At 41.9% G+C, this 26,524-nt stretch overlaps 1 protein-coding gene across 1 annotated transcript in view; it reads right to left on the bottom strand.

Annotated features, from left to right (window-relative positions):
• VPS41 (VPS41 subunit of HOPS complex) overlaps positions 1-26,524 on the bottom strand; it is a 107,786-nt gene that overhangs the window by 54,607 nt on the left and 26,655 nt on the right. Inside the window, exons 3-7 of the mRNA XM_083577743.1 lie at positions 25,690-25,797; positions 20,547-20,624; positions 9,542-9,616; positions 6,523-6,585; positions 5,412-5,477 (exon numbers count right to left, since the gene is read on the bottom strand). Coding sequence (XP_083433869.1) covers positions 5,412-5,477; positions 6,523-6,585; positions 9,542-9,616; positions 20,547-20,624; positions 25,690-25,797 — 390 coding nt within the window. The remainder of the gene's footprint in view (positions 1-5,411; positions 5,478-6,522; positions 6,586-9,541; positions 9,617-20,546; positions 20,625-25,689; positions 25,798-26,524) is intronic.

The following is a 26,524-nucleotide window of genomic DNA, read 5'->3' as shown; positions in this document are numbered from 1 at the left end:
GCATGTAGATAAATAGGTACCGCTCCGGTGGGAAGGTAAATGGCGTTTCTGTGTGCTGCTCTGGTTCGCCAGAAGCGGCTTAGTCATGCTAGCCGCATGACCCGGAAGCTGTACGCCGGCTCCCTTGGCCAATAAAGTGTGATGAGCACTGCAACCCCAGAGTCGGTCACAACTGGACCTAATGGTCAGGGGTCCCTTTACCTTTACCTAAACGTATTTTGTACAGCTAACTATTTAGCTGTATCCCCAGTATATTTTATCTTACTGCTACGGCTATTGGCTAATGCAAATAAAGTTCCTATCTGTCTGTCTGTCTATCTACAGGGAACTCTGGTGTTCCTTAGAAGCCAATTAGATGGATTTTGCAATGGGATAAAACAACACAAGCTTGTCACTATTAGCGCTAATTGTCTCTTAATTTGTGTATAGAAGAAAGTTAGGTTTGCTCCAGAATGAGCTTGAAGACGACAGAGGGCACTAGGTCTAGGATGATCTCCCCCATCCCCACAATTACTCTGTCATACTCAGGAGGAAGTTTCAGGGGACAGTATTAATGGGGAAAGTATTTCTCATTTCAGGGATGGAAAAAGAGGGGGGGACGTAGGTATGCTGACTGTGGTGTCACCTCTTTTATTAATGCTTCCTCTTAGATCTGCTTGCTGCTTAGTCCAAGAATGACCACTGCAAGGCAGGGCTTGCAAAGCAAATTTCAGTTACACTCAGAGAGACTCGGACAGCTGAACACCAGCATTTTGTTGAGGATCAGGCTGACAGTCTCTTTTTTACAGAGCAGCGGTGAATCAGAGTACGGGCAGTGTTTCAATCTAATGGAGCTTGTCAAACAATTAACACTAGTGCTAATTACATGTAATCCCTGTCTCCAGAGTGCTTAGAGGAATCCTTCAGTCATCTAAATTACAAGTTCAATTTTGGAAACAACATCAATGGGATGAAATTTAAATTGATCGTTTCCCTCTCTCGGAACTAAAATTAGCAGAATTGTTACATTTTAGAAAACGCTTTAAAAGCACAGTTCATTCCAAGGTGGCAAACAGGTACATACCAAATGGCTGCATTTAAGCTATCAAGTCCCTATTGAATAAACTGAAGTAGATCATGAGCATCTTTTGGTGAAAACAGAGAGACGAGCCAGGAAGCTGCATTTAAGCACAGCTCCCTGTTACAGCTGAATCAGGAAATTATCGTTAATGGTTCCCAAGCAAACCAGGATAGGAAGCCATAGTTTAAGCTGGCTTCCAGATCCTGCCTTGCTTGGAAGCCAATGAGCATCGTTTTCCAGTTCAAATGCAATGGGGAGCCATGGTTAATTAAGGCCCCCCGCCCTTGCTCTAGCCTTCCCTGACCTATCACATGATTCTCTTTTTGCAAAAATGTTAGGATCCTGCTTGGAGGGAGAGACAGGTGTACTATTGAGAGGAGGGATCCAGTTCTCAATGGCTATTATCCCACCCACAATACTTCATATCGTCCAGAGCTCCTGGCAAGGAAAGATGCTCTGGTCTCTGGTTCAAATTATAAGACAGAGAAACCAAGAGGGAGGGAGCAAACGAGGTATAAGACACAGCAGGGCGTATGGAAGGAGGAGATGCCAGTTTCCTGTTCGGCTTTGGCACCACTCGCTAGGCTCAGTTTTTATATTGGTGGGGCAACAAGGGTTTTTTGCACCACTGGCTTTTGTGTTGTAAATATACACGGATATTGAGTCATGTAAACATTCTAATGGTCACCCATTTTAGACAGCAATTTCAAGCTAGAAGCTACTGAGGCAATAAAGGCGTACAGCGGTTTAAGGCAAATCGACCAATACCTGGACAGAGATTGCCTTGGTATTTACTCTTACTTCACTTAAATGGGACCTCTCAGTATTTACTGACTGACATTTTACAGCTTACAAAGCAATCTGCCTTTCTTGTCTGGTACTCTTCATCTACCAACGCAACGCCAAACAGCTGACTATCCTGTTTCTAAAAATGGACTGTGCTGCAAACAGCATCCTGACAATTTAATAATTTGTCAGAGTGATCCAACCAGTTATTATGAAGCACATATTGTGGAGTTCAGAGGTAAAGGTCACCTACGTACTCACAAAGCAAAGATAAACCGGATTTGCTGACACTAAAAATCAAGGCAATTAAAAAAAAAAATCCAAGACAGTACTTGGCAGATTTTACAGCAAACACACAAATTCTATCATTATACTTGAAATTACAGCAGCTGAATTTTCAGAATATTTTTGTCTTGACCCAGCTTACTTGCTACCCAAGATTTCTACTTCTTTTGGCCAAAGAGGCCGATAAATATAGATGTGAGTCTTGCGATGCATTAAAAATGCAGGAATTTCAGCCACTGTGGAGGAGTCTATCTATCTGGTTGAGTTGGATCAGAAAGAACTTCAGCTCTTTCCTGCCCCTTTATAAATTCCAATATTTAGTCAGAAAATGCCAAGGACCACCACGCACTAGCAATTACTTATTTCAGGCTCCACAAGACAATGCAAAGTCATAAACAAAATTTCATTTTCCTAGCAACAACCTATAGATGTATCATCTTCATTAATCATTTTCTTCTGTCAAGTTTTACCAATATTTCTTTATGACACTATATTCGGGTTTAACCCCATAAGTTTAAACTATTTAGAAGTATGGGTAGTGATCAACAGTTTATCTGGAAAGTTATATAGCCTTTCATTTTCTTTTGGAATTTTTAAACCTCTAGATAATATTGGTGTGTTTGCACTCTCTAAGTTCCGGATTCATTTAAGCTCACAGGTTGAAAAATGTGGCAGCTCTTTGAGGGTTAACCAAAGAACACCTTTATTTCAGCTTTCCCACCTTCATTTAGCAAGCTTTCACCCTGTTATTTTTTAAGATTAGACCCTCTTTTAAAGGCAGAAGGTTATGGCCTACAATAGCACTATTTGTCTTTTCTTCTTGCCTCAGAGATCCACCGCCCTCCTGGGCTGGGGATGCCCTGTTATTTACAATGTATTATTATTGCAGGGTTGTCATCATCTGCCAAGTGCTCCATTCAAAACTTGCTGAACTTAATTGCAGTGTGAAATGGGCAAGAAGGGTTCTGTTAGTTAGTAACATACCCATCGGTCAAAGAAGATCACTGTTTCTGCTACACCTTTCAAGAGACTTTCAAGAGCATATATTGTTCGGTGCCACAAAAGCAACCAATATCAGGAAACAGTCGTTTTGGTCAAAGAGCAAGCATTGAGTTCAACATCTGATGATTAACAATATTCCTGTTTCAGTTGAATACTGTAACACAGAGCTTTCCGAACTTTTCATGTTGGTGACACACTTTTTAGACGTGCATCATTTCGCGACACAGTAATTCAGTTTTAGTAGCAAACCGGAGGTTAAACTAACCCTTTTCCAGCCCTAGGAGGAGTGTGGGGAACATTTGCGAGACACACCTGCACACTGCAGCTGACACACTAACAAAGCTACTAATTTGACTGGCACTTTCGAGTGCTCAAAAGTGCTTTGCGTACAGTGTGGCAGAGTATCACTGAAACATCACAGCATGCTCTAACCAGACACTGAAAGCAGATACTAGCTTGCGGCAAAATAGTAGAATGTTAAAACCATACAGTGGCAAGGATGAGAATTATTTGTCATTTTTTAGTCCCATCCTTCTTTCCATGAAGCTCAGGTTAGCACAGGTAGGCTTAACTCATTTTGACTCGCTGAGGGACGACGACGAATGAGGAGCAGGCGGAGCTGGTGCCACAGCATTAAGCTGCTACACACGCCCCCCGGAGGCACCTGGTTGGCTGCCTCCGGTGGGCGTGGGCACCAGCCAGGTAAGGAGGGGAGGGGGCTAAGGCCCCCTACCAGGGGCGGAGCTCAGTCTCCCGCCCACAACCACTCCCCTCTCTTCCAGGGAGGAGAGTCTTTAGCACAGGTAGGCTTAACTCATTTTATCATTGAAACAAACCTATTGGTCTGAGAGTCAAAGGATAAGAGCTAAAGGCTGCTTGGTTCAAAGTCCAAGCCCTCTCGATCGCATCAGCAACACTCAAAACACTTTCACCATGCTTTCACAAGGCACACTCTTGTACTTTTTTAGTGTAACATTCCTATAATAAGTGGACTAACCATTATTTCTGAAACCCAGAAATAACGCATCGCGTAATTACAGGCAAGGTGTATACATCTTGTTACTGATCAGACTTTTCTAAAATCTTTTTATGGTGTTAAATTTCACACACCCTGTTCAATGAACTCTGAACCCATTATGCCATTTATACATTTAAAAGGCCAAGGACCAGTAAAAAGTAATCATGGTCACAATTTTCTGCAGCCCAACACTCAATATATTTGCACTCGTAGTGTTATAGCACAAATTAAAGTTTTAAGTTCAGTTTATTTTTAATAAATCATGGGATGCCATCCTAAGCAACACAACCTCCAGAAAACAAGCCTCAGTCAATTCTGGGGGACTTCATTCTGAGAAAGCAGATCACAGCCCTATTATCACCTTAAATATTTAGGGCTACGCTTCCTTAATTCGGAGGGATTTTAAAAATTTGGGAACTTTTGATGGGAAAATGACACCAGCTGTTGGAAAACTAAAAAAGCCTGCATTCCTTAATGTGAATTCTGTTAAAAATCAATTCAAATAACACACTTCCAAAAGTACACACTATTCTCAGGTTTTGGAAAATACGAAGTATTTGTCCAGTTTCCTGTTCACTGAGACTGAAGTCTCAGCCCGGTTAAATGACACATAACACTCATCCAAACCATGACTTAGAGCAAATAAACAAAGGTGTGGACTCACAGCCACTGAACTTCTCCCATTCTGGCTGCCACTATGCTATCAGAGCTAACCCATCCTATGGCTCTGTGTTAGGTCCAACCCCATGCTCATGGCTCGTGTAAACTAAGAACACACTTTGCAGTTCACGGTTTGTCTGCAGCAAAACGAACTATGAGCTTGGGACAAATGCTTCAGAAATTGGCAGAGCAGGGCGGACATCCTTCCATGCCACCTCTCCCAGATTGTGGTGCTCTGAGGCAGATCCCGTTCCCTTTCTTAGAGCAAGGCAGAGCAATGGGGGAGCAGCATGAGGAACAGCAAAACAGTAAAAGTAAGAAAAGGATAGATCGGAGAAGTGTGCAAGGCCACCTCTTGCGTCGACTCTGCTTCCAACTCTTCCATGTTTGGCAGTTAGGCAAACAGTAGTAGTTTTGCCAAGAGGGGAAATAGATGCTGTTACCTGTGTTTTATTTCTCCATAATTTTCCTTTGAAAGCATCCCTGAATTACCTGATTGGGGGCGGGGACAAGCCCCAGGGAAATAAGTGCACATGTTCCTTTGGAACTTTAACTTTGCCTGTCGAGAACGGACACAGTATTATGAAATGAGAAACTTACTTTGTTGCCTCCAGTTACAAACTGCTTGCAGTGTGATCTCACAAACTGAGGGTGAACAGCGACAATCTGAACATAAAGAAGGAAAACAATGCGTTATTATTGATATCGTTCTTGTGTGGTTTTATGAGCTGCAGAATTATTTAGGTGTTATTATTATTATTATTATTAAAATTCATTAAATTTCTATATTGCCCTTCATCCAAGGATCACAGGGTAGTTTACAATCTAAAAAAACAAAGATACATTATCATAACAAAGAAAAACAATACTCCCCAATGCATATTTTAACATAGATTGTTTAATAAATCAAAGGCCTGGTTATAGAAAAATATTTTTGGCCGGCGCCAAAAGATATGTAATGTAGGCGCCAGGAGAGCCACCCTGGGGAGAACACCCCACAAGCAAGTAGCCACCACAGAAAAGACCCTACAATTATTCTGGTACAGAGTCCGTGGTCCTACTTACTATAACCCCACATACTATCTTAAATCAAATTCTACACCCTTCAGCTAGTTTGCTTTCGCAGAACTATCACATATTGTTGGCTTGTGATTTGCTTCTCATTGTTGCTTTCTTTGGCTTGTCTACCGAGCATGTTTCTGAAACATTCCACATTATTTTGGGGTGGGAAGAAGAAGTAACTGGCCAGGAAAGCCCTTGCAGCAGGAGTCGCCAAGACGGTGCCTGCGGGTGAAGAGATGCCTTTGATGCACCTTTTCAAGGCGCAGATTATTCTATTGGTTCTGACTTTGACCCACATCCCTTGGAGAGGAAACATTTGTGTGCATTTGTGCTCTGCCCTTCTACTTTTCTGGGGGGCAGGTTGATCTGGGGGGCGGTGGGGATAGGTGAGCAGAGGAAGATGGCACCCACAGCACTCCCTCTGAATTCCAAATGTGCCCATGGACCTAAAAAGCAAGCACAAAGAGGACAAATCCCTCTGCTTTGCAGAGGAATCATGGAGGAACACCATCATTGTCCATACCAAAACTTTTGAATGAAATCTATGATATATTCATGTTCTTTTTCTTTTTTTTGAGAAAAGAAATGGTCATGACTATTTGCTGAATGTAACAATAGTACATTTGTTAAGACTTAACTAAGCTCTTACTTTAATAGGGCAATCAAATGTTTCGTGGAATTCTTCCCCTGTGTACAATCCAAACACCTGCACCTGAAATTAAAGGATATGCTTTTAAAACCATATTAAATTGTCTATTATTTATCCTACTTCACAAGTCAAAAGGTGAGTATAAATGGCAACAGCAAATACATCATAGTTTGGTTTTTTTAAAAAAACAAAAACAAATATATTTGCAGCACACTGTAATAGTTTAAAATTATCCAAATCCTTCCTTGATTCCATTAAAGTATTTAATGGAAACACGAAAGTGCTTCTACGCAATTAAGCTGCTAGAACCACCAGAAGGACAAAGGACTCTCCGTGCTTTATGCCAAACACTTTTATTGAATTGATAACCACCTGACTAAAACAGAAAATATTTTCCATTTCTACAATAAATAGAACATAAATGGAAACCTTCTATTATCTACCATTATACATATTTTCATTATGTTTTAAAATGCAGCTTCAAGGGTACTAAATGCTAACAGATTTACCTTGTGGAATACTCCCAGCTACATTTCAGTCATATCATCATATCATATATTTGTCCCTAATAACTGCCAGTCAAAGCTTTTAAATGTTGAGATAATACAGTGGTGAATATCTGAATGACAGGCCCCCAAATGCATAGTAAGAAATGTGCTGTAAAAGAAACTACCCCTTTTCGCAACACCTCCAGTTTTCCCAGTTACTAATTCAGCAGGATAAAACATTGAATTAGGATTGGTGGGGCAGTTGCAATCCCATCTCAATCCAAGGGCGCTCAGTCTTGGGCAAATCACTATCCCTTAGCCTAATCTATTTCACAGGATGGCTGAAAGAATAAAAGGAGGGAAAGAAACACCCTACAATTCCACCAAAGGGTTTAGAACAGTGTGGAAACTGGAAAATGTGAAAAGGCATTCATATGTTCCTGTATGCATAGCAGGAATAATACAGCGCAGAAAGACTCATGGGTCTTTGTGCAAAAATACCCACAATCATATCCAAGTTCTGAAACCTCAGTTGGTCCAAAATGCTGCAACTACACTATAGGCACTTTTGTGGAGTATATTAAAAGGTAAAGGGACCCCTGACCATTAGGTCCAGTCGTGGCCGACTCTGGGGTTGTGGCGCTCATCTTGCTTTATTGGCCGAGGGAGCCGGCGTACAGCTTCTGGGTCGCTTCTGGCGAACCAGAGCAGCGCACGGAAACGCCGTTTACCTTCCCGCCGGAGCGGTCCCTATTTATCTACTTGCACTTTCCCACAAGTTTATCTCCTCCCACAAGTGCCTGCCTGTTCACTCAGATCTTCTGGACTTTGGGGTCACTTTGCTCCATGTCCTGCCACCATGGGAGGCACAACGGGCAAAGCTCCAGGGGAGTCCAGGCTGTGAAACCTCCTGCTGAGTTCAGCCCGACCCTTTCAGCTATGGCCTTTGGATGCTTACACCAAAACGCTTTTAATTCTGCGGGCTTGTGGTATGGCTGGCTCCTAAATCTGCTATGTTCTTTCATACCTTTTATTCTTAGCTCCTTGTCTGATTGTTCGTAAAAATACATGGGTGCTAGTCAACTTGAGCGTCTCAGTGTGGTTGGAAAGGTGAGCTATAACTACTACCCAAACTAAATGAATAAACTTGGAGAACTGAAATGTATGGCACTTGGAACCCCTGCCTGTCCTTCCAAGCATGTGCTGAGCCTTCAGTGTGCAAATGCACCGCCAGTCTCAACTGCAAAAAAATAATATTTTTGTAATCTAAATACATCAAATCACACCAAAACTTTACTTCTTGAATATATAAGCACATGACTTTTGATTATCGTACACAATTATTGGCTTCTGTCTTATCTTGCCAAGACAATTGCATTACTCTTAAGAGCCTCTCGCACCGGTTATAAAATTCTACAACCTCTTTTACCAGCAATAGTATCTCAATTATTGTGCCAATTATTGTAACATCAAGATTTCTTCGGAGGACAACACACTGGGAACCGTAAACTTATTTATGGCATTTATTCGCTCACTAAAAGCACAGATTAAACGAGTTTACTACTTTTTGCTCCTGTGGGAAGAAAAATATATATACTTCAGTATTTATTTTAGTTTACTGTTCTTAAAAATCCTGCCTAAGAATGTGATTAGTAACAAATAGTGTTCTAGCCAGTTAAGTGAGATGGATCTTGGGGAATGACGTTAATACACTGTGCCTGCTAGCACCATTATTCCCAGAAAAAGCATCCTGAATAGGTTACGATTTGGAATTTTATTATCACAACCAATATTAGCAAAGACTGCCATGGTCTTAAAAGCAAACAAATGAACAAAGACATTCTAATAAGTGGGGAAATCGATCATCAAAATCACTAAAATGTCACAGCTCTTAACATTCCAGGAAAACAATGCTAATTGTTAGCTGTGCGGTACACAAAATGATGTATGTCTCCAGTCGAGGAAGAAGGTGCCACATTTTTAAGGAAACTGTACATGTATTATATGTATTGATTTCACATTTGTTTAAAGGAGCAACTGCAAGGCACTATATTCCTCTGATAAACTATGACTGCTTATCAAAAGATTTCAGAGGAAACAATCATAAGGTGCTTTTTTAAAAAAAACAACCAGAACCAAAACCACCAGCCCAAAGAAATCTTGCCCACAAAAATCCAATTTTGTGGATTTATAGCAGAGAAGCATTAAGCTACTGTCTTGCAGGAACATCAGACTAGTCAGTGAAGTATAACTGGCACAGTAGTAATGATTACAGTGACAATTCCCTGTGCCACGGCTGTTAATCAGTTTAATACCAGTAACATTATTGACATTTCTTGTAATTACTTTTCCTTAGGCACATTTGGGCCAAATATATTTGACTTTAATTATGAGGGGTTTTTTGTAAGTGAGTCAGGTACTAAAACACAAGATCCAGGTGCTGTTGTTATAGGATTTTGCCGTACAGAGATCTCCTGAGGACTTGGAAAGTGGCACATCACCATTTCACGCTAAATGTGGAAAAGTCATACCTTGCCATCTTCAGAGCAAACACCCATGTGCTCTCCACTTTCATCCAGGCTAATTTGATTTATCTTAACTGGACTCTGTTAAAAGTTTGGAGAGAGAGAGAGAGAGAGAGAGAGAGAGAGAGAGAGAGAGAGAGAGAGAGAACATTTTAGAATGCACAATGCAGAAGAAGCAAGTTGCCTCCATCTCACACCCAATACAAAAACCAGGTGTACAGTACCAACAACCCACCAAATTAAATGCTGCTCACTAGTCATATGTAGTGGCTGATCAGAATCTCAGCCTGGTTTTGCTGCCTGCCTGGGACTGCTAACAAAAGGAAGAACAAGGTGTGTGTGTGTGTGCGGCTCCTGGGCAGGCTGCAACAGATAACTAGTATTGCTGCTGTTTGGCAGTAGTGTTCAGACTTAATATCCTCCCAGAATGTTTTCCCTATTGGCATAATTTAGACAATAAAATCATAAAAGAGAGCGAGGGAAAAAAAGCCATAAAACATTGTTAAATCAGACATATTTCAAACACATAAAACATATAAAAGACTCGGTAGCTACCATTAAGTAAAATTAAGTAGTTTTAAATTTGACTTTTAAAATCTTCGCTAAATATTGCGAAACAATCTCAGTAGTTTAGGGTACATCATTCCTATTCATTTGTCCACTGCACAATGCAAAGAATTCTGGGGCATATTATAATAGATTATCTACTCAAGTCAATTTAGATCCAACTGTTTCTCCTGATGGAGCCTAGCATGGCAAACACATCAATAATTCTTATTCTTATTCTACCTAGAATGCCTTTGGCACTGCACGTTACAATATAAAACTGGCAGTGGTGGGCAAGGCTGTCTGCCATTTCTTGTCTTCTCACAGAAGTATCCCTGATATGCTTCTAAGGATTCCATGGAATGCCAATTTTCATAGAATCATAGAGTTGGAAGAGACCACAAGGGCCATCGAGTCCAACCCCCTGCCAAGCAGGAAACACCATCAGAGCACTCCTGACATATGGTTGTCAAGCCTCTGCTTAAAGACCTCCAAAGAAGGAGACTCCACCACACTCCTTGGCAGCAAATTCCACTGTCAAACAGCTCTTACTGTCAGGAAGTTCTTCCTAATGTTTAGGTGGAATCTTCTTTCTTGTAGTTTGGATCCATTGCTCCGTGTCCGCTTCTCTGGAGCAGCAGAAAACAACCTTTCTCCCTCCTCTATGTGACATCCTTTTATATATTTGAACATGGCTATCATATCACCCCTTAACCTCCTCTTCTCCAGGCTAAACATGCCCAGCTCCCTTAGCCGTTCCTCATAAGGCATCGTTTCCAGGCCTTTGACCATTTTGGTTGCCCTCCTCTGGACACGTTCCAGTTTGTCAGTGTCCTTCTTGAACTGTGGTGCCCAGAACTGGACACAGTACTCCAGGTGAGGTCTGACCAGAGCAGAATACAGTGGCACTATTACTTCCCTTGATCTAGATGCTATACTCCTATTGATGCAGCCCAGAATTCAAACAGCCCAAGAAAGCAAGGAGAGTGGTGTCCCAGAAGTCAGGTGTGCAAACAGGTCTACTCATCAAACAGGTTACTAACCTGTGACATAAACTGGAGTGTGAAGAACAGACTTATATAAGCCTTCTATGCCTAGTCACAAAAAGCTGGTGACCAGAAGAGTAGTTATTTGCAAGCCTGCCCAAAGTCTTTTGGTGCTAATATGTCACAGACTCTAGCCTAAGTTCCTCAGGAGCTTGATAATATGGAATATTTTCTGCTGGTGGCAGCCATCACTACACTGAAGAGCTGCCTCTCCCATTACACCTTGCTGCCCTGCAGAGATGTCTAGCTGTTCCTGGCAAGTGAACAGCAATTACCGCCATCATTGCATCGCAGTGAGTCAGGTCGAACAATTAATCAGGTGCTCATATGAATTCAGAAAATGGTTGGGGAAATCTTGCCAGTTTGTGGCTCCATGACTCTGCTCACATGAGCAGATTTGTGGATGGCTGAACCTCACTCTAGCCAAAGCAGCTCCCACTTACATGAGCAGGCAGGTCCCAAAGTGAGATTACTCACAGTAGTGTTCAGAGGATTCAGATTTTGCGCTGCAGCAATGTGAATATTACATTTTAGCAAGGATGAAGTATAAAAGCAATGAACAATAAGACTGGAAATTAGCTGAGCAAGTTCCCTCTCTGAAGAACTTTAGGAGTCAGATGATTAACCTGAGGACAAAAATCAGGTTTTCATGAAGAAAGTCTTGAAAGTTGTGTCAGTGAGGAATAAACGTCCCTCGCTGAATTCCCATTAGCTGCAGTTTTATTTCTGAGGTAGACCTGTTTGGGATTCTGGACAATATAAGTTTGACTGTTCAAAAGAAATCAATATCGTCAGGCTGACACTATTAGAACAAAAATGTAACTTTAATAGGAGGGAGAAAGTTCAGGAGAAATGGTTTGTGCGTTTGGCAGGGGAGGAGGCCAGTAAGTATCTGATAAGAAAAGCTTTCTACAAAACCCTAAATTTGAAGAAAAGCTTCCACTTGCAAAATACAGCCTGTGTGATAATCAATTACCTAATGTAAAATGTCTGAAATAAATACACTTAGTATGGATTATGTCAGCTCTTCAATTAGGAATAAATTCATGGCCATTCAAAGAGCCTCTTTTAACTGTGTGGCAACTTCTTTTCCCTAGATGCTCATCATCATCCCACCTCATAGTGTCAGTCCCTCAACGGTGAACCTGAGAAATCAATCTGCTAATGTATAATTTGTAAAGCTCCTCTGACTAACAAATGGATAATTGATTCTTTCACAAATGCTGCATCCCCGTGGATGGGAGGCAGAATGAATAACAAACATTAGGGCTGGATTTGACTCCATTTCTGGGAGGGAGGCAATATTTGCGAGCTGGAATTCTAAACGTTTTAAAAAGTTGACTGTGTGACTTCATGCCTTTTAGCCATGGTTAACAAGCATGCAGCACACAGATTAGGGGTGTGAAGAGCAGACTGGTGCTCAGTTGCAATTATGGCAAACCACATTTCATGACAGGAGGGACCTGCTGACTCACCCACTAGAAAAGAAATCTCAGCTAATCCCATCACAGCCTGGGCACAACATTTTATCATATATGCAAATGTATCTAAAAACAGTAATTGATCCCAAAGATTTTCCTCAAAACAAAGTGGTCAATATGATGATCGGAAAGTCGACAGCTTTGATCATTCATCTATCATGGGGGCACAGTCCATGAGTTTGGACATATCACCAGCCAGAGGGGAAAAAACCCCAGCGTGTTTAATCTGCAATAGATTGGACGTCACAATAAATAATAATAATAATAATAATAATAATAATAATAATAATAATAATAATAATATCACCCCACCCTTCTGGCTGGGTTTCCCCAGCCACTCTGGGCGGCTCCCAGCAGAATTAAAAGCACAATACAACATCAAACATTAAAAACTTCCCTAAACAGGGCTGCCTTCAGATGTCTTCTAAAAGCCAGATAGTTGTTTATTTCCTTGACATTTGATGGGAGGGCGTTCCACAGGGAGGGCGCCACTACTGATAAACCATGGGGTATGACGACTGTAAATAAACTGTAACAACTGTTCAGAAAGTATGCCTTCTTTAAAGAAGTCTGAATAAAGTACATCACTAGATTTCAACAATTTTTTTAGGGGGGGGGAGGATAAAGAGTCAGTATAGTATAGTCCTTAAAAATGTCAGGACCTGAGAGACCAGGGTTTAAATCCCCACTCGGTCATGAAGATGCTTTGAGACCTTGGGTCATTCAGAGCCTCTCAGTCTTACCTACCTCACAGGGTTGTTGTGGAGATTAAATGCGAAAAAGGAGAACCATGTTTGCCACCTTGAGCTCATTGGAGAAAATGTGGGACAAATGCAATAAATGAGTAATAGGAGATGTTTATGTAAAAATTGGGAGTAAAAAGAGGCAAAGTGCCCATTTGCAACACTTTTTAAGCTTGCTCTAGTAAAACTGGATTTGTTTGAAATTTGGCACATTTATAGACCTCATCAGGCAGATGAAGTTTTAAGGTTCAATCAACAGGTGTCATTTCTATATGCTGTAGAAATTTGAGGCTTATAACAGCAGATTTATAAAATCTTGAAAGTGCCCCTTTAATACATACAAGACTTTCTAGATATATAAAAAACCCCCACTGTAATGATAAGCACCATTTGAAAAGTTACGTATCCCCTTTTCCCTCGCACAGTAAACCATGCCTCTCCTCTAGCATATCCAAGGTTCAGTACAACAGTTTTCATTCATATGCAAATGTGATAGTCAATTAACTGACTGATCCCAACATGATTCGCGAAGGCTGCAGGCAGGCAAGTAAACCTGCCTAGGATGACCCTGAACATTAGTTGGTGGCAGTCCTACTTTATCCCTAGCTTCAAAATCAGGTGACTTGAACCAGCTGTTTTAATTTCTGATGCATAAGATAGTTCTATGTCTTCATTTCTTTATTTCTTAAAGTTGGAATGGGACTACACAGAAGCTTCCAAGCCCACTTATACTTTTCAGTGCAATGAGGGACATGCCGTCCCCAGGGCTGTAATTAAAGGCCAGTTCTTAGATGGTAGAGCAAGAAAGTCATACACAGACTATTTCTACATTTGATGTCTTTTTCTTCCCTTTTTTTTTTTTAAAGGAATTGCCACCACAAATTTTCTTTGAATTATTTAGCATTCTATCAGGAATGCAATAACGAGCAATCATATACCCTGTCATGGCTTTTAAAACGAATAAGGTTCAACTTCCTGGTAGAGGTAAAGCTGTTAGCTATACAAAGTTCATTATCAACAATATCTTAACACCCATTGGGAATAAAGGATTGTCATACTCATGTGCTTTGTTCACCATGTTATTGCCCTGACATGTCATTTTTTATTCTTAAAAATTCATGTCTGGCTTTCTTTTTAAATAGCAACAAAGGGCTGCAAGTCCACCATTAACGTCACCTTATTTAACAAGTGCTGTCCTATTTTAATTTCATTGCTTTTGACTTTCGAACAAGAAAAACATCTCAATGTAAACAACATTCTATTAATGAAAGAACTCTGAATAATTCTAAGTGGTTGCGTTTGGCATATGAGCACACAAGCCCTCCCGCTAATAGTACACAGCCTTTTCTCTCTCTAACCTTTCCCTCAAGTGATTTATGAGATCTTGAATGGAACTGGAGTCACCTACATGCCTTATTATTTTTGCCACCAATTCTGAAAAGTTCCAAATCTGAATTCAAAGCTATTTTCCCCTGTATAGGCCAGCAGCACAGTAACAAAAACATGACAATCTGCTGTTTCTTTTGTTCTCGGAGCACTTGGGTGTATCATAAGACATCCCGATCCTTTCTGAGCAGACTGGGAGTTGCTGCAGAGCGGCCCTCACCATCCCTCCAGAAACATCAAAAAATGTAGGCCAAGATAAAAGAGCTCTTTCCCATTCCCATTCCTGGGAGTGCCAATTCCTATGTACAGCCAATGGCATAATCCCATGTTGGGCAACATGGTGCTTCTCAAATATTGTGGACTACAACTCTCATCAAACCTGACTTTGTGGGGGTGATGGGAGTTGGAGCCCAACAACATCTGAGGGGCACCATACTGGCTACTCCCAAAATAATGCTTTGCCACTGGGAAACCTAAAGAGCTAATAGGCAAAGAAAAAGGACACTGCTGAGTTATTGACAGCTGCGAGACCCCTCAAAACATTATGTTTCCTATGGCCCTCTTTGTTTAGACAAAGAGATCTTGAAGGCAAACATATATTGGATCACCAAAAAGAGATTCCTTAGGGTATCGTATGTTAGAGAGCAGTTGACTGTTCGAGGATGAATTATAAAAACTTAGAATTAAAATGGATATACTTTTATCTTTACTCCTCATAAGGTTTGAGAACTTGCAACTTTTAAACAACTGCCCACTTCCCTGTCTCTTTCTCACAGGAAAAATGGTGGGCGCAAGCAGAAAATGAAGCTTAGGGGAAAGGGGAAAAGCCAAGGGAATCAGCAGTATGCTAGCTTCTTAGGAGCCAATCCTTTCCAAATCCCCCAATACTTTTAAAAGGTTGTTGGGATTTAGCAAACGCACATCTATCTAATAAGCTTCCTGTCTCTTAAAGAGTTTGGCACAGTCTTTTAACTCTGCTGAGCTCCTACAACAGGGAACATACCAAAGGTAATATGCCAAAGCAAGGAGGTGACTTCATGCAAGTAGTTCAGGGGTTCAGCAACCGGTTTGCTTATCACAACATGATGGACTGCCCTGAAAGATCTTGCAAGTGTCACCAGACAAGGCCATTCTGCAAGGAGAGGCGACTGCCTCAAGCGGCAGGATGCACAGCTGCAGTGGATCAGGCCTCCAAGGATTGCTGCTGCCGCCACCACATCCCCCCCTCCTCCCGCCGTTCCTGATGCATATCTTTTATTCCTCCGCTGTTTCTGAGGCAGGTCTTCACTCACTCCTTCTTCCCTGGCAATATGCATAAAGCTGCGATCGCGCAAGCAAAATCTACCCGAGTTGCGGTGCCACTGTGCTTCGCGTCTGCGAATGTGAACAACCCGTTTCAAAGGGAGGGGATTTGTCCTATTGATTTCAACGAGACTTCAATGCAACTAACATTTCTTGAATTGCACCCACAGAGTTAATAAGCAGAGTACCCTGGCAGATTATTTTCAAAATCGCGTAAACATTCAATTCTGCGGTCTAGTTGGCGTTTCGCTGCTTTGTCTTCTGTGCTACTGACAAAGACAACTGAAATGATGCCGTTAGAGTAATAAACAGAAACATTTACACGGCCTGTCAAAACATATGAAGTGATAAAGACTAAGGCATATGAAAGTGCAACCCGAAGTAAAATATTTCTCCATCTTAAATCAATAGAAGTAAACTTCCTTGTTATGTGGGGGCAGGGGGGAGCAAAGCATCATTTTTCTGAAAGCAATTAACTGGGTTCTTTATCGTTCACCGTAATAACACCAACAGAGTCATTATAAGGCTTGCTTCCCTGTCAAATGTAAAACGGTATCAGGGCTGTTTACAAAATGCGTCACCCGTCAAATGTGCATGGGACTGAGGAAGATGAACTTGTGAGAAAGGAGAGATTGAATATGGGTTGAAGCAGGGCAAAGTGTGGCAGTGGGCGGAAGGGTGGTTTAAAAGGACTTTCGAAGCATGACACGCTTTGTGGATAATCCCATCAAGGTAATAAGAAGCCTCAGATCAACCTCAATAGTTCCTGTAGCATGAAATCCTTAAAAAGGTAAAGGACCCCTGACAGTGAAGTCCAGTCACGAATGTGACCAGTCTGGGGTTGCAGCGCTCATCTCGCTTTACTGGCCGAGGGAGCCGACGTTTGTCCGCAGACAGTTTTTCCGCGTCATGTGACCAGCATGACTAAGCTGCTTCTGGCGAAACCAGAACAGTGCATGGAAATGCTGTTTACCTTCCCACAGGAGAAGTACCTATTTATCTACTTGCACTTTGACATGCTTTCAAACTGCTAGGTTGGCAGGAGCTGGGACTGAGCAACAGGAGCTCACCCCATCGCGGGGATTCGAACCGCCGACCTTCCAATCGGCAAACCCAAGGCTCAGTGGTTTACACCACAGTGCCACCCGCTTACCTGCAGATGCTCTCCAAGGCTTCAAGAGGAGGACACTCCCAGGCCTACCTGAAGACACCAGAGATTGACTCTGGGACCTCCTGTGCTGAAGCAGACACTCTATCGCCCAGCGATGGTCCTCCCCCCGAGAATGGGATTGGACAAATTTGTGGAGGCTATGTCTGTCGTGACCTAAAAATGAAACCTCCATAGCTAGAGACAGGACACTTCCGGCAGGAGATGTGTCTTTGCACACGCACCGTGAGAGGGCCGCAGCTTTTCCGTCTTGCTCACAGAAGCATCAAGCTGCCCACTTCGAGACACAGCATGCTGGGCTTAAGCGGACCTTTGGTGTGATCCTGCAGGGGTCTTCCGATGTTCTTAAACACTGAAACTTTAATATGGCTCTAAGTGCTACAAAAACCTCTGGGTTTTCAAGGTTGCAAAGAGGCAACCTGACTACTTTTAACTTTTTCTGCCATTCTGATTAAACAAAAAAATTTCGAATTCTCAAAGCCATCAAATATTTAAAAATAGCGCTTGACGGAGTGTGCAAACACATGTTAAAAAATTCCACAGCAAGGGGGTGGTTCTTAAATATTTCATGCTATTTTCTTAATTCCCCCATTTGAGAAAGGCCTTAGAAGAACAACATGCTGAAAAGATTTCAATTTCCTTCCACCCAAAGAACGCTTCAAAACATTATATATTTAAATTTGTTTTCCACACTCATGCATCACCACTAAACCATTAAATATTAAAAAACCAACCCTGCTTATAAAGCAGTGCGCATTTTCTCCTCTCCAAGGGAAGTGCAACACTTTTGTTGGCACAAGCCATTTCTTGTTACTGTACTTGCTCTAAATATGTCTTTATTAAATACACCAGGCAACAGGGCATGAATTCTCTCTACCCCGCCCCTTCTGAAAGCATTTTTTTGATTTGTTACTTAGCTAAATGTGTTTGTACAGCTCTCACATCTACAACACTTTAATCTACAAGGATGTCAGTCGCGGCAATAATTATATTAATAAATTGTAGACCATCTTAAGAAAAGATGAAGAGGCATTTGGAATTAATATGCTGTAAATCGCTTCCGCACCTTCCTTTGTCAGTGGAGTTAGCCAGGCTTTTCTTCTCCATTGCCTTTAAGTCATAATTTTCAACTCATTTGACACATTTCATCTCACTCAAAGCACTGAACCCTAATACAAGAGAACACCAGTATGTCAAATGCTCAGGATCCAAGAACACATATCGGTTAATCTTAAGCAGGTGTCACCAACGAAGATGCAGCCATGTTTGTGAGAGGGAAGGCGGGCGGGAAAGAAACATATCGAAATAATCAGCGTACGGTCAGGAGTCGTTAGGGATTCTGCAACGTTTTCGGAAGACCCGCCCTCCGTTTAAGTTAAGTTGTCTCCCCACTGTATTTCAGGCTGAAGCTTGGAGAACGGAAGCTCTTTTGTTGAACAAAAATAGCCTTTTGCCCTTTCGTATCTCCCACTACTTTCACCTTTCAAAGAGGGCTTGAAACAAAAGTTGGATAAACAGTTATATTTGGGCAATGGTCATGAGCTACTCAGAACTAAGAAGGCAATAGATACCATATTTTTCACTCTATAAGACGCACCAGACCACAAGATGCACCAAGTTTTTGGAGGAGGAAAACAAGAAAAAAAATATTCTGAATCTCAGAAGCCAGAACAGCAAGAGGGATCGCTGTGCAGTGAAAGCAGCAATCCCTCTTGCTCTTCTGGCTTCTGGGATAGCTGCGCAGCCTGCATTCGCTCCATAAGACCCACACACATTTCCCCTTACTTTTTAGGAGGGAAAAAGTGAGTCTTATAGAGCAAAAAATACGGTACCTCATTTTTCGTCACCTACAGATTGATCTAGCACTTCAGAGGCACCTGAGGGGACACAGTGGTGCTGACGCCATGTTTGAGGGGAGTCCAGGCACATGCCCTGTGTGCCCCATTCCCCACTTGCCAACTGCTTCTCCTCTTTCCCTCTCCCCTCATTCCCATTTTTTACCCTAACAGGGCAGCGGAAAAGGAGTGTCTCTTTTTCTTTGTTTTCACCCCAAAACCAGAAGAACACAGGATTTGTTCCTTACCACAAGCAACCCAACCCTCTTGCCTTTACAAGGCAGCTGGGAAGGGTTTCCTTCCTTCTTCCAACCCGTTTTTCTTCTCAAGGCTGTTGGACACACCAGTTCTAGCATAATCCTACCCCTGTCTATTCAGAAGGAAGTCCCACTGAGTTCTACAGAGTATACTCCCAGGTTAACAGGCACCAGATCCAAGGGCAGCCAGCACAGCGGGGTGGCCCATAGCATCTGTCTGTCTGTCTATACATACACACACACAAAAAAAAAACCCTTCAAAAAGTTGCTCCTGGTAGTGGGTTTGGGGGAACAATTGCATAATTAGATTTTTAAAAAAATAAAAAGTAACCTTTCACCTTTCACATAAAAGACTGCTATGTCAGCATCAGAACACGCGTTACGTTTTGCAAGCATGTTGACACCTTGTGATGGACACTTTGATAAGTGCTGACAATGGTCTTAAAAAAAAAAAAAGCCTAATGGAATATGTGACAATGCAAGACAAATACTATAAATATTTTTCTTCAGCAGCAACTGCATACGGCCTACAAGAGGCATATTTTATGCCCCAGAATATGACTTTACATAAATTCTGCATTGTGTTTGTTCTCTAAGATTCCAGGAAATCACATGGAGAGGGGGGAAAATCTTCCTCTTCTCCTTCAATCAATACAATCCCTTAAGAGACCAAGCTTCAGGACATTCACATAAAATATTAGCTTTATATATTTGCAGTAGATAAACTGAAGTAGCAAGGCAATCAATCAATTTTCAATTACTTTTGGCATCTCAATATGATAGGACACATACTAACTATCAACAATAGTGAAGCTAACGAACTGCTCTGTGCCTATAGATGCCACAAGGACCCAAGGCATGCAGATGAGTTGTGTTAATTGTGACCAGGGCTACAGCTATTTTCAGTGGCCCTGAAAATAGCCATATTCCAAAGACAATGTGGGACCAAGCCACCAGCACTGACCACAATGCTTTGGTAACACATGAACTGAGCCCTAGTTGAGACAGTTGGGGGAACTGCTGGCTGCTATTCGTTTTCCAATGGCTGCCAGTTTGCCATGCAGGAGACTCTCCTTGTCTGGTCCAGTGGATCTGAAGCCTGTTGTGTTGTGCTACTGAAGTCCAGGTCACACAGCTGGCAGTAGTACACTTGTCAAAAAAGGGGCTCAGAGGAGATCAACGAAATTCTGGATGTGGTGGGTTGTTCCAAATATAGCATGAGGCTGCAAAGAAGTAGTTGTACTTACAATGTCAAACTTCTGGGTGATATTCCCCTGGACATCGAGTAAATAAACTTTGCCATAATGCGTTCCAAGTGCCAAGAACTGAAGAGAGGAAAAAGAAGATACTCAGTGAAAATTAAGACTTTCCATGATTTACGTACATTATTGTGCTGGTGCATGCTAGCTGTCAAAAGTCATCTACTGAAGATGAATGTTGGCCGGCAGTCTCCTCATGCTGCCTCCTACTCTATTGTGGCAAATCACAAAGGCAGTGTGAAGACAGGGGCTCATCCTGGCATATGCTGAAGAATAAAATGATAACATTTGATGAACTATCACTTTCGGTATTGGCTTAGCTAGACCGAGGAGTTGAAACAAAATAATCCCTGACTAAGGCCACCACAGATTTTTTTTTTAAAGCCAGTTCCTGACTTCTGCCTCTTTGTTGCACTGCACCTTCATCATGACAGAAGCATCAAGCTGGCGCGTGTTAAGTGTGTAAAAGTGGTACTGCTGCTAACCTACAGAGGAGACAACATGTCACAAGCAAAGCTCGGAAGAGGAGGTAGCTTCGCACCTGAGAAGTGGGAGTGAAAGAAGAAAGGGAAAAGTGGAGTAAAGAAGCCAGGACACTGGAGGAGGGAGAATGAAGTGGGGGTTTTCTGTGCCTCTGTCCAAGGCAAGTGGTTAGATAGTACATATGAAGAAGAGTTTGGATTTGATATCCTGCTTTATCACTCCCCTTCAGAGTCTCAAAGCGGCTCACATTCTCCTTTCCCTTCCTCGCCCACAACAAACACTCTGTGAGGTGAGTGGGGCTGAGAGACTTCAGAGAAGTGTGACTGGCCCAAGGTCACCCAGCAGCTGCAGGTGGAGGAGCTGAGACGCGAACCCAGTTCCCCAGATTACGAGTCCACCGCTCATAACCACTACACCACACTGGCTCTCATGTAAAGCTTTGTGGCACAAAAACAAGTCACTTAAAAAAACAACAACAACGTATAAACGGAATTGCTTGCTTTTAAAACTGCCCCTCCATTTTAAACCACCCCTGACATCCCAACAAGCACTGAGGTTATCTCAACTATTTTTCCTGCATCCAGTTCTTAATCACGTGGGGAGATAGAATAATAATAATAATAATAATAATAATAATAATAATAATAATAATAATATAAACTTTTATTTATATCCCGCCCTCCCCGGCCAAAGTTGGGCTCAGGGCGGCTAACATCAAATATATAACATTAGTATAAAATCAAGCAATAATTAAATTGCCTCCTAAAAACAGGTCAAAATCAAATTAAAATCTAATTAGACGGCTTTCCGCAGGGTTGGGGTTGGGAAGAGTAAGTGCTCATTGGCCCAAATGTTCACGCTGATCTTATATGGGCCTGTGAGAATGCTGGGAGGCCTCTTTCATATTAGTTCTTATACAAAAAGAAAAGGGGAGTCAGGCTGAGCCCTGACCAAAGGCCTGGCAGAACAACTCCATCTTGTCAAATATGTCAAATCCCGCAGGGCCCTGAACTCTTGTGGCAGGGCGTTCCACCAGGTTGGGGCCAAGGCTGAAAAGGCCCTGGCCCTGGTTGAGGCCAGCCTAATCTCTCTGAGGCCTGGGATCTCCAAGGTGTTATTATTTGTAGACCGTAAGGTCCTCCGTGGGGCGTACCAGGAGAGGTGGTCCTGTAGGTACAAGGGTCCTAGGCCGTATAGGGCTTTAATGGTTAAAACCAGCACCTTAAACCTGATCCTGTACTCCACCGGGAGCCAGTGTAGCTAGTATAGCACTGGATGAATGTGATCCAGTGGCGAAGACTCCGTAAGGCATTCTGCACCTGCTGGAGTTTGTGGGTCAGTTTCTAGGGCAGCCCCACATAGAGTGAGTTACAATAATCAAGCCTGGAGGTGACCGTCGCGTGGATCACAGTGGCGAGATCAGGGCGGGAGAGGTAAGGGACCAATTGCACATATGAGCAAGTTAGCACAGAATCATGGCATGCATTCCTTGAAAAGGTGGGTCTCTCTCTCTCTCTCTCTCTCTCTCTCTCTCTCGGACAGGTCAGTCCCAGTTTAATCTACAAAGAAGATGGCAATGCAAATGACCCAGCCTGCTCTGGTCCTGCGGTCAAACCTTTCAGCCATAAAAACTGGTCGGAAACCAGCATTAAGTGTGTCCAGTGTGCATAGAGCACATGTGCTGCATGAGCATATAGAATACCCCCCCAAAAAAACCCCACAAAATAAGGGCTCTACTTGCTATTTCATAATATAACAAAAACCCAGGCAGGGTTATTATTTATATATTTAGATACTAAACAGAGATCTAGTTTATGCTACCGAATTCTGAGGACTAAAAACAAATTAACCAACAAAATGTTTGGTGCTCCTTTATATAGATGAGGATGCATTCGCCCCCGCACCTTTTCTTTAGCATTACTCAAGTGGTCAGACTCCTAAATTCTCTGTATTTCATTGCATGTGAGCATGCTTCATTGCAGCCTATAATGAAATGCTCAAATTTACAGGCACTACTAAGTGTGTCAGTCAAGCAGCACAATCTTTTTTTTAAAAAAAAATAACCTTACAGAAAGTCAAGGTTCAAAAGGATTTATCAAAATGGAATTGCTTAAAATGAAATTTCAGTTCAGGCACTTAAAATATGAAGCCACATTAAAGAGAAGTCAAAAAAGAGAGGGGGGAGAGAGAAGGAGGAGAGAAGGGGTTCATTAGAAATTCATCCCCTGCAATGCCTTTCACTCCTGCAAGGTTGCCTTTTTACAGGAAGAAAAAAGTCCCCCGGGTAAAAAAATCAATACTAGTTAATAAAACATCAGGTGTGCAGACATAACTAGGTATGACTATTCCACTGCACAGGGCTGCCTGAATGCACCAGGTGCCATGACGATTAGTCATCCAATGCAGACAGCGAGTCCAGTGAAAATATGTTTTAGCATTGCAAGGAAAAAAATAATAATTCTGGAGGGAAATTAGTCTGAATATATGCCACTCTTCGGTACTCCAAACAAAGCCAAATTGCTCTAATCAAAACGTACATCTATCATACAGGCTACGGTTTTATTTATATTTCTTTTTTTAAGGGATACACATACACACACACACACACACACACACACACACACACACCACCCTCAGTTTTTAGCCTCAGCATTGTAAGAGACCAATTCCTAAAAGACACCTAGACTTCAGCTTCTAACATTATTGATCCTACTCATAAATAGTGTAGTTTGCTAGAAAACCAAAAGTGCTCAGTTACTTAAAACAACTCTGCTGTTGTGTTGTTCTCTGTGACACTATAATTAGGGTAGAGCTTGGACAGCTCCAAATATAGAAAATACTTATAGCGTTGCCCAATAAATTTACTTCTTCTTTTTTTCTTTTTAAAGGAAGCGTCATAGTTCCAGATGAAAATTGTCAGCTGTCAGATCACAGAAACTTTCAAAGATCAGTTTGGCTGAACCTTTGGTGATCCATAATCTCATTAAGCACTGGGCATTTCCTGTTACGAGGAACCTTTTATGACCCGGGGCATGCTGTGTTTGTGCAACAAGGAATCTCTGCAAAATAACATAAAATCAGAATGGGAAGGGACCACGAGGGTCATCTAGTCCAACCCCCTGTATTTTTTCCCTTTTTTAAAAAGGAAGGAAACAGAAGTGGGAAGGGGTGGAGAAAGAGATGTGCGCTTTTGGATCATATCCCTTTATGTCATTATTGTGTGAAGGGATGAAAAACAGTTTATTTCTTATTACAAGCAGAAAGGGAACTAGTCAAAGCTCAGTAAGCTTTAGATCTTTTCACACATAGAATCATAGAATTACACGAGACGGCTGTTTTATGTAACATATCCAAAACCTTAATATAGGAAGGATCAACGTGTATTGGCCAAGGGTGTATAATTCTAATCTCAAGGTGAGGTGGGGGCCTTAAAGGAATTTGAGGCTTGCCCAAGTTGAACAAGGAGATGTATGATGCTATAGGCAAGAAAAAAACTTATATCCCTAAGCTTAAATCGAAATGTTCAACTAAACTTATCCTGTCCAGGTAAGTAGACCAATCATCGGTTATTTGCAGAGGTAAACCCTGGAAGATAACCATTGTATCAACTTAGGGGGTATGTGACATAAGTCAACATTGCATGTCCAAGGTAAAAGGTAAATGGACTCCTGACCGTTAGGTCCAGTCGTGGACGACTCTGGGGTTGCAGCACGCATCTCGCTTTACTGGTCATGTGGCCAGCATGACTAAGCCACTTCTGGTGAACCAGAGCAGCGCACGGAAGCGCCGTTTACCTTCCCGCCAGAGCGGTACCTATTTATCTACTTGCACTGGTGTGCTTTCAAACTACTAGGTTGGCAGGAGCAGGGACCAAGCAACGGGAGCTCACCCCCTCGCGGGGATTCGAACCGCCGACCTTCCAATCGGCAAGCCCTAGGCTCTGTGGTTTAGACCACAGCACCACCCGCGTCCAAGGATATGGAAATCTAATTTCAGATGCCTGTTAACATCAATATATAGTCACATCCTTGTACATATATAAAAAACCAACCCTTCGCTTAGCTTCCTTACATTACATCTCTCTTTCCCCTTCTATTACCTCTAACTTAACTGGGGTGCACTTGACCCCAGGAATATAATGTAAGGTTTTCAAGCATGGGTGAGTGGTGGGTGACTTGAAGAAAAACAGTAAATGCAAATAATTTATCCCAGCACGGGGCTGAGTGGAGGTCATGTTTATTCACCAAGCACTTGACAAAAACGTCAAAAAAGTGATTGGATAATAGGTGGCTGCAGGAGATTTGCCAAGTAAAGAATTTAAATCAAAACCACCTCCCCTGTCCTCCACTTCTTCAGAAGTGGCAGCTAACACAGAACTACTCCAGGGACAAATTGGGCAGCGTGCAAAGAGCTCACAGTAGTCAGAACTCACTTAGTGAATCTCTAAGCAAATAATTGCCTATACCCTCATGCTTGCCGGGAAACAAATTCTCAGCAACTGGAAATATCTCTACAGTGTTTGTTACCACAATTTAGAGCTTCTGGTATCATCTATACCCAAATCTCAACTGTTTTGGTGAAGACAGAACAAATCTACATTTTTAGAATATTACGTATGTGTGTGCATTAAAAACAAACAAACTATTACCTTCTCATGCACCATCATGCAACTGGCGACGTCCTTTTGAAGAATTTCTGTAACACCATTAGAAAGCCTTTCATACTTCAGCTTGGGCTCCTCTTCACTGTCATCTTCCTAGATTAATAAATTTTAAGAGAAAAGATGGATACTAGTTTTCCTCAGGTTTACACACTTCTACTCTTCCCACTCCACCCCAAAATAAAAATATTGCATAGCAACAGCCATAGATGGTCCCCCATGAACTCTTTCTAACAACCACTAAGAAATGGAAGCCAAAATACCAATTTCCAACTTTGAAGTTCCTGGCACCCAAATTCTGACAGCATTTTTTCTTTTCATAAACATGTTAGCCAATACTGCTGTAGCTCAGGAAATGCTTAATAATTTCTTAAAAGCAGGAGTGGAAAATCCAGAAGTGTACTTGACAAAATAAAAGAAAGCCCAATATTCTAATTACTACACAAAATACATCACATATTTACTTATTTTCAAAATTTGTATACTTCTTAACTGTTGAAACTTCCAAGAGGCTTACACAGAACAGAGCATATAGTGTACATTACAATTATCAATGAAAAGTCAGAAGTTAAAAACAAGTTGACTAAAAATTAAAAATATCCACCCTATTTTGGGTGGTGGTGGGGAGAACACACTCTCTAGACTCCAAGGAACCTCTCAGAAGCAAAAAGTCACTTGCAGTTCTACTCTAAATCCTGAACATTAGGCAGGTAGCTCCTGTTTGCCACTTAGGTGCCCAATGAAAACTTTTTACCCAGGTTTTCTCTGTGGAGTGATCCAGCTATGCTGATGCACCAATCTAATCCACTGATTTATGACACGT

This window comes from Podarcis filfolensis (genome assembly GCF_964270895.1).
Source record: "Podarcis filfolensis genome assembly, chromosome: 12".
NCBI lineage: Eukaryota > Metazoa > Chordata > Lepidosauria > Squamata > Lacertidae > Podarcis > Podarcis filfolensis.
The sequence above is the reverse complement of the archived record's forward strand: the minus strand, read 5'-3'. Positions and strand labels throughout refer to the sequence as shown.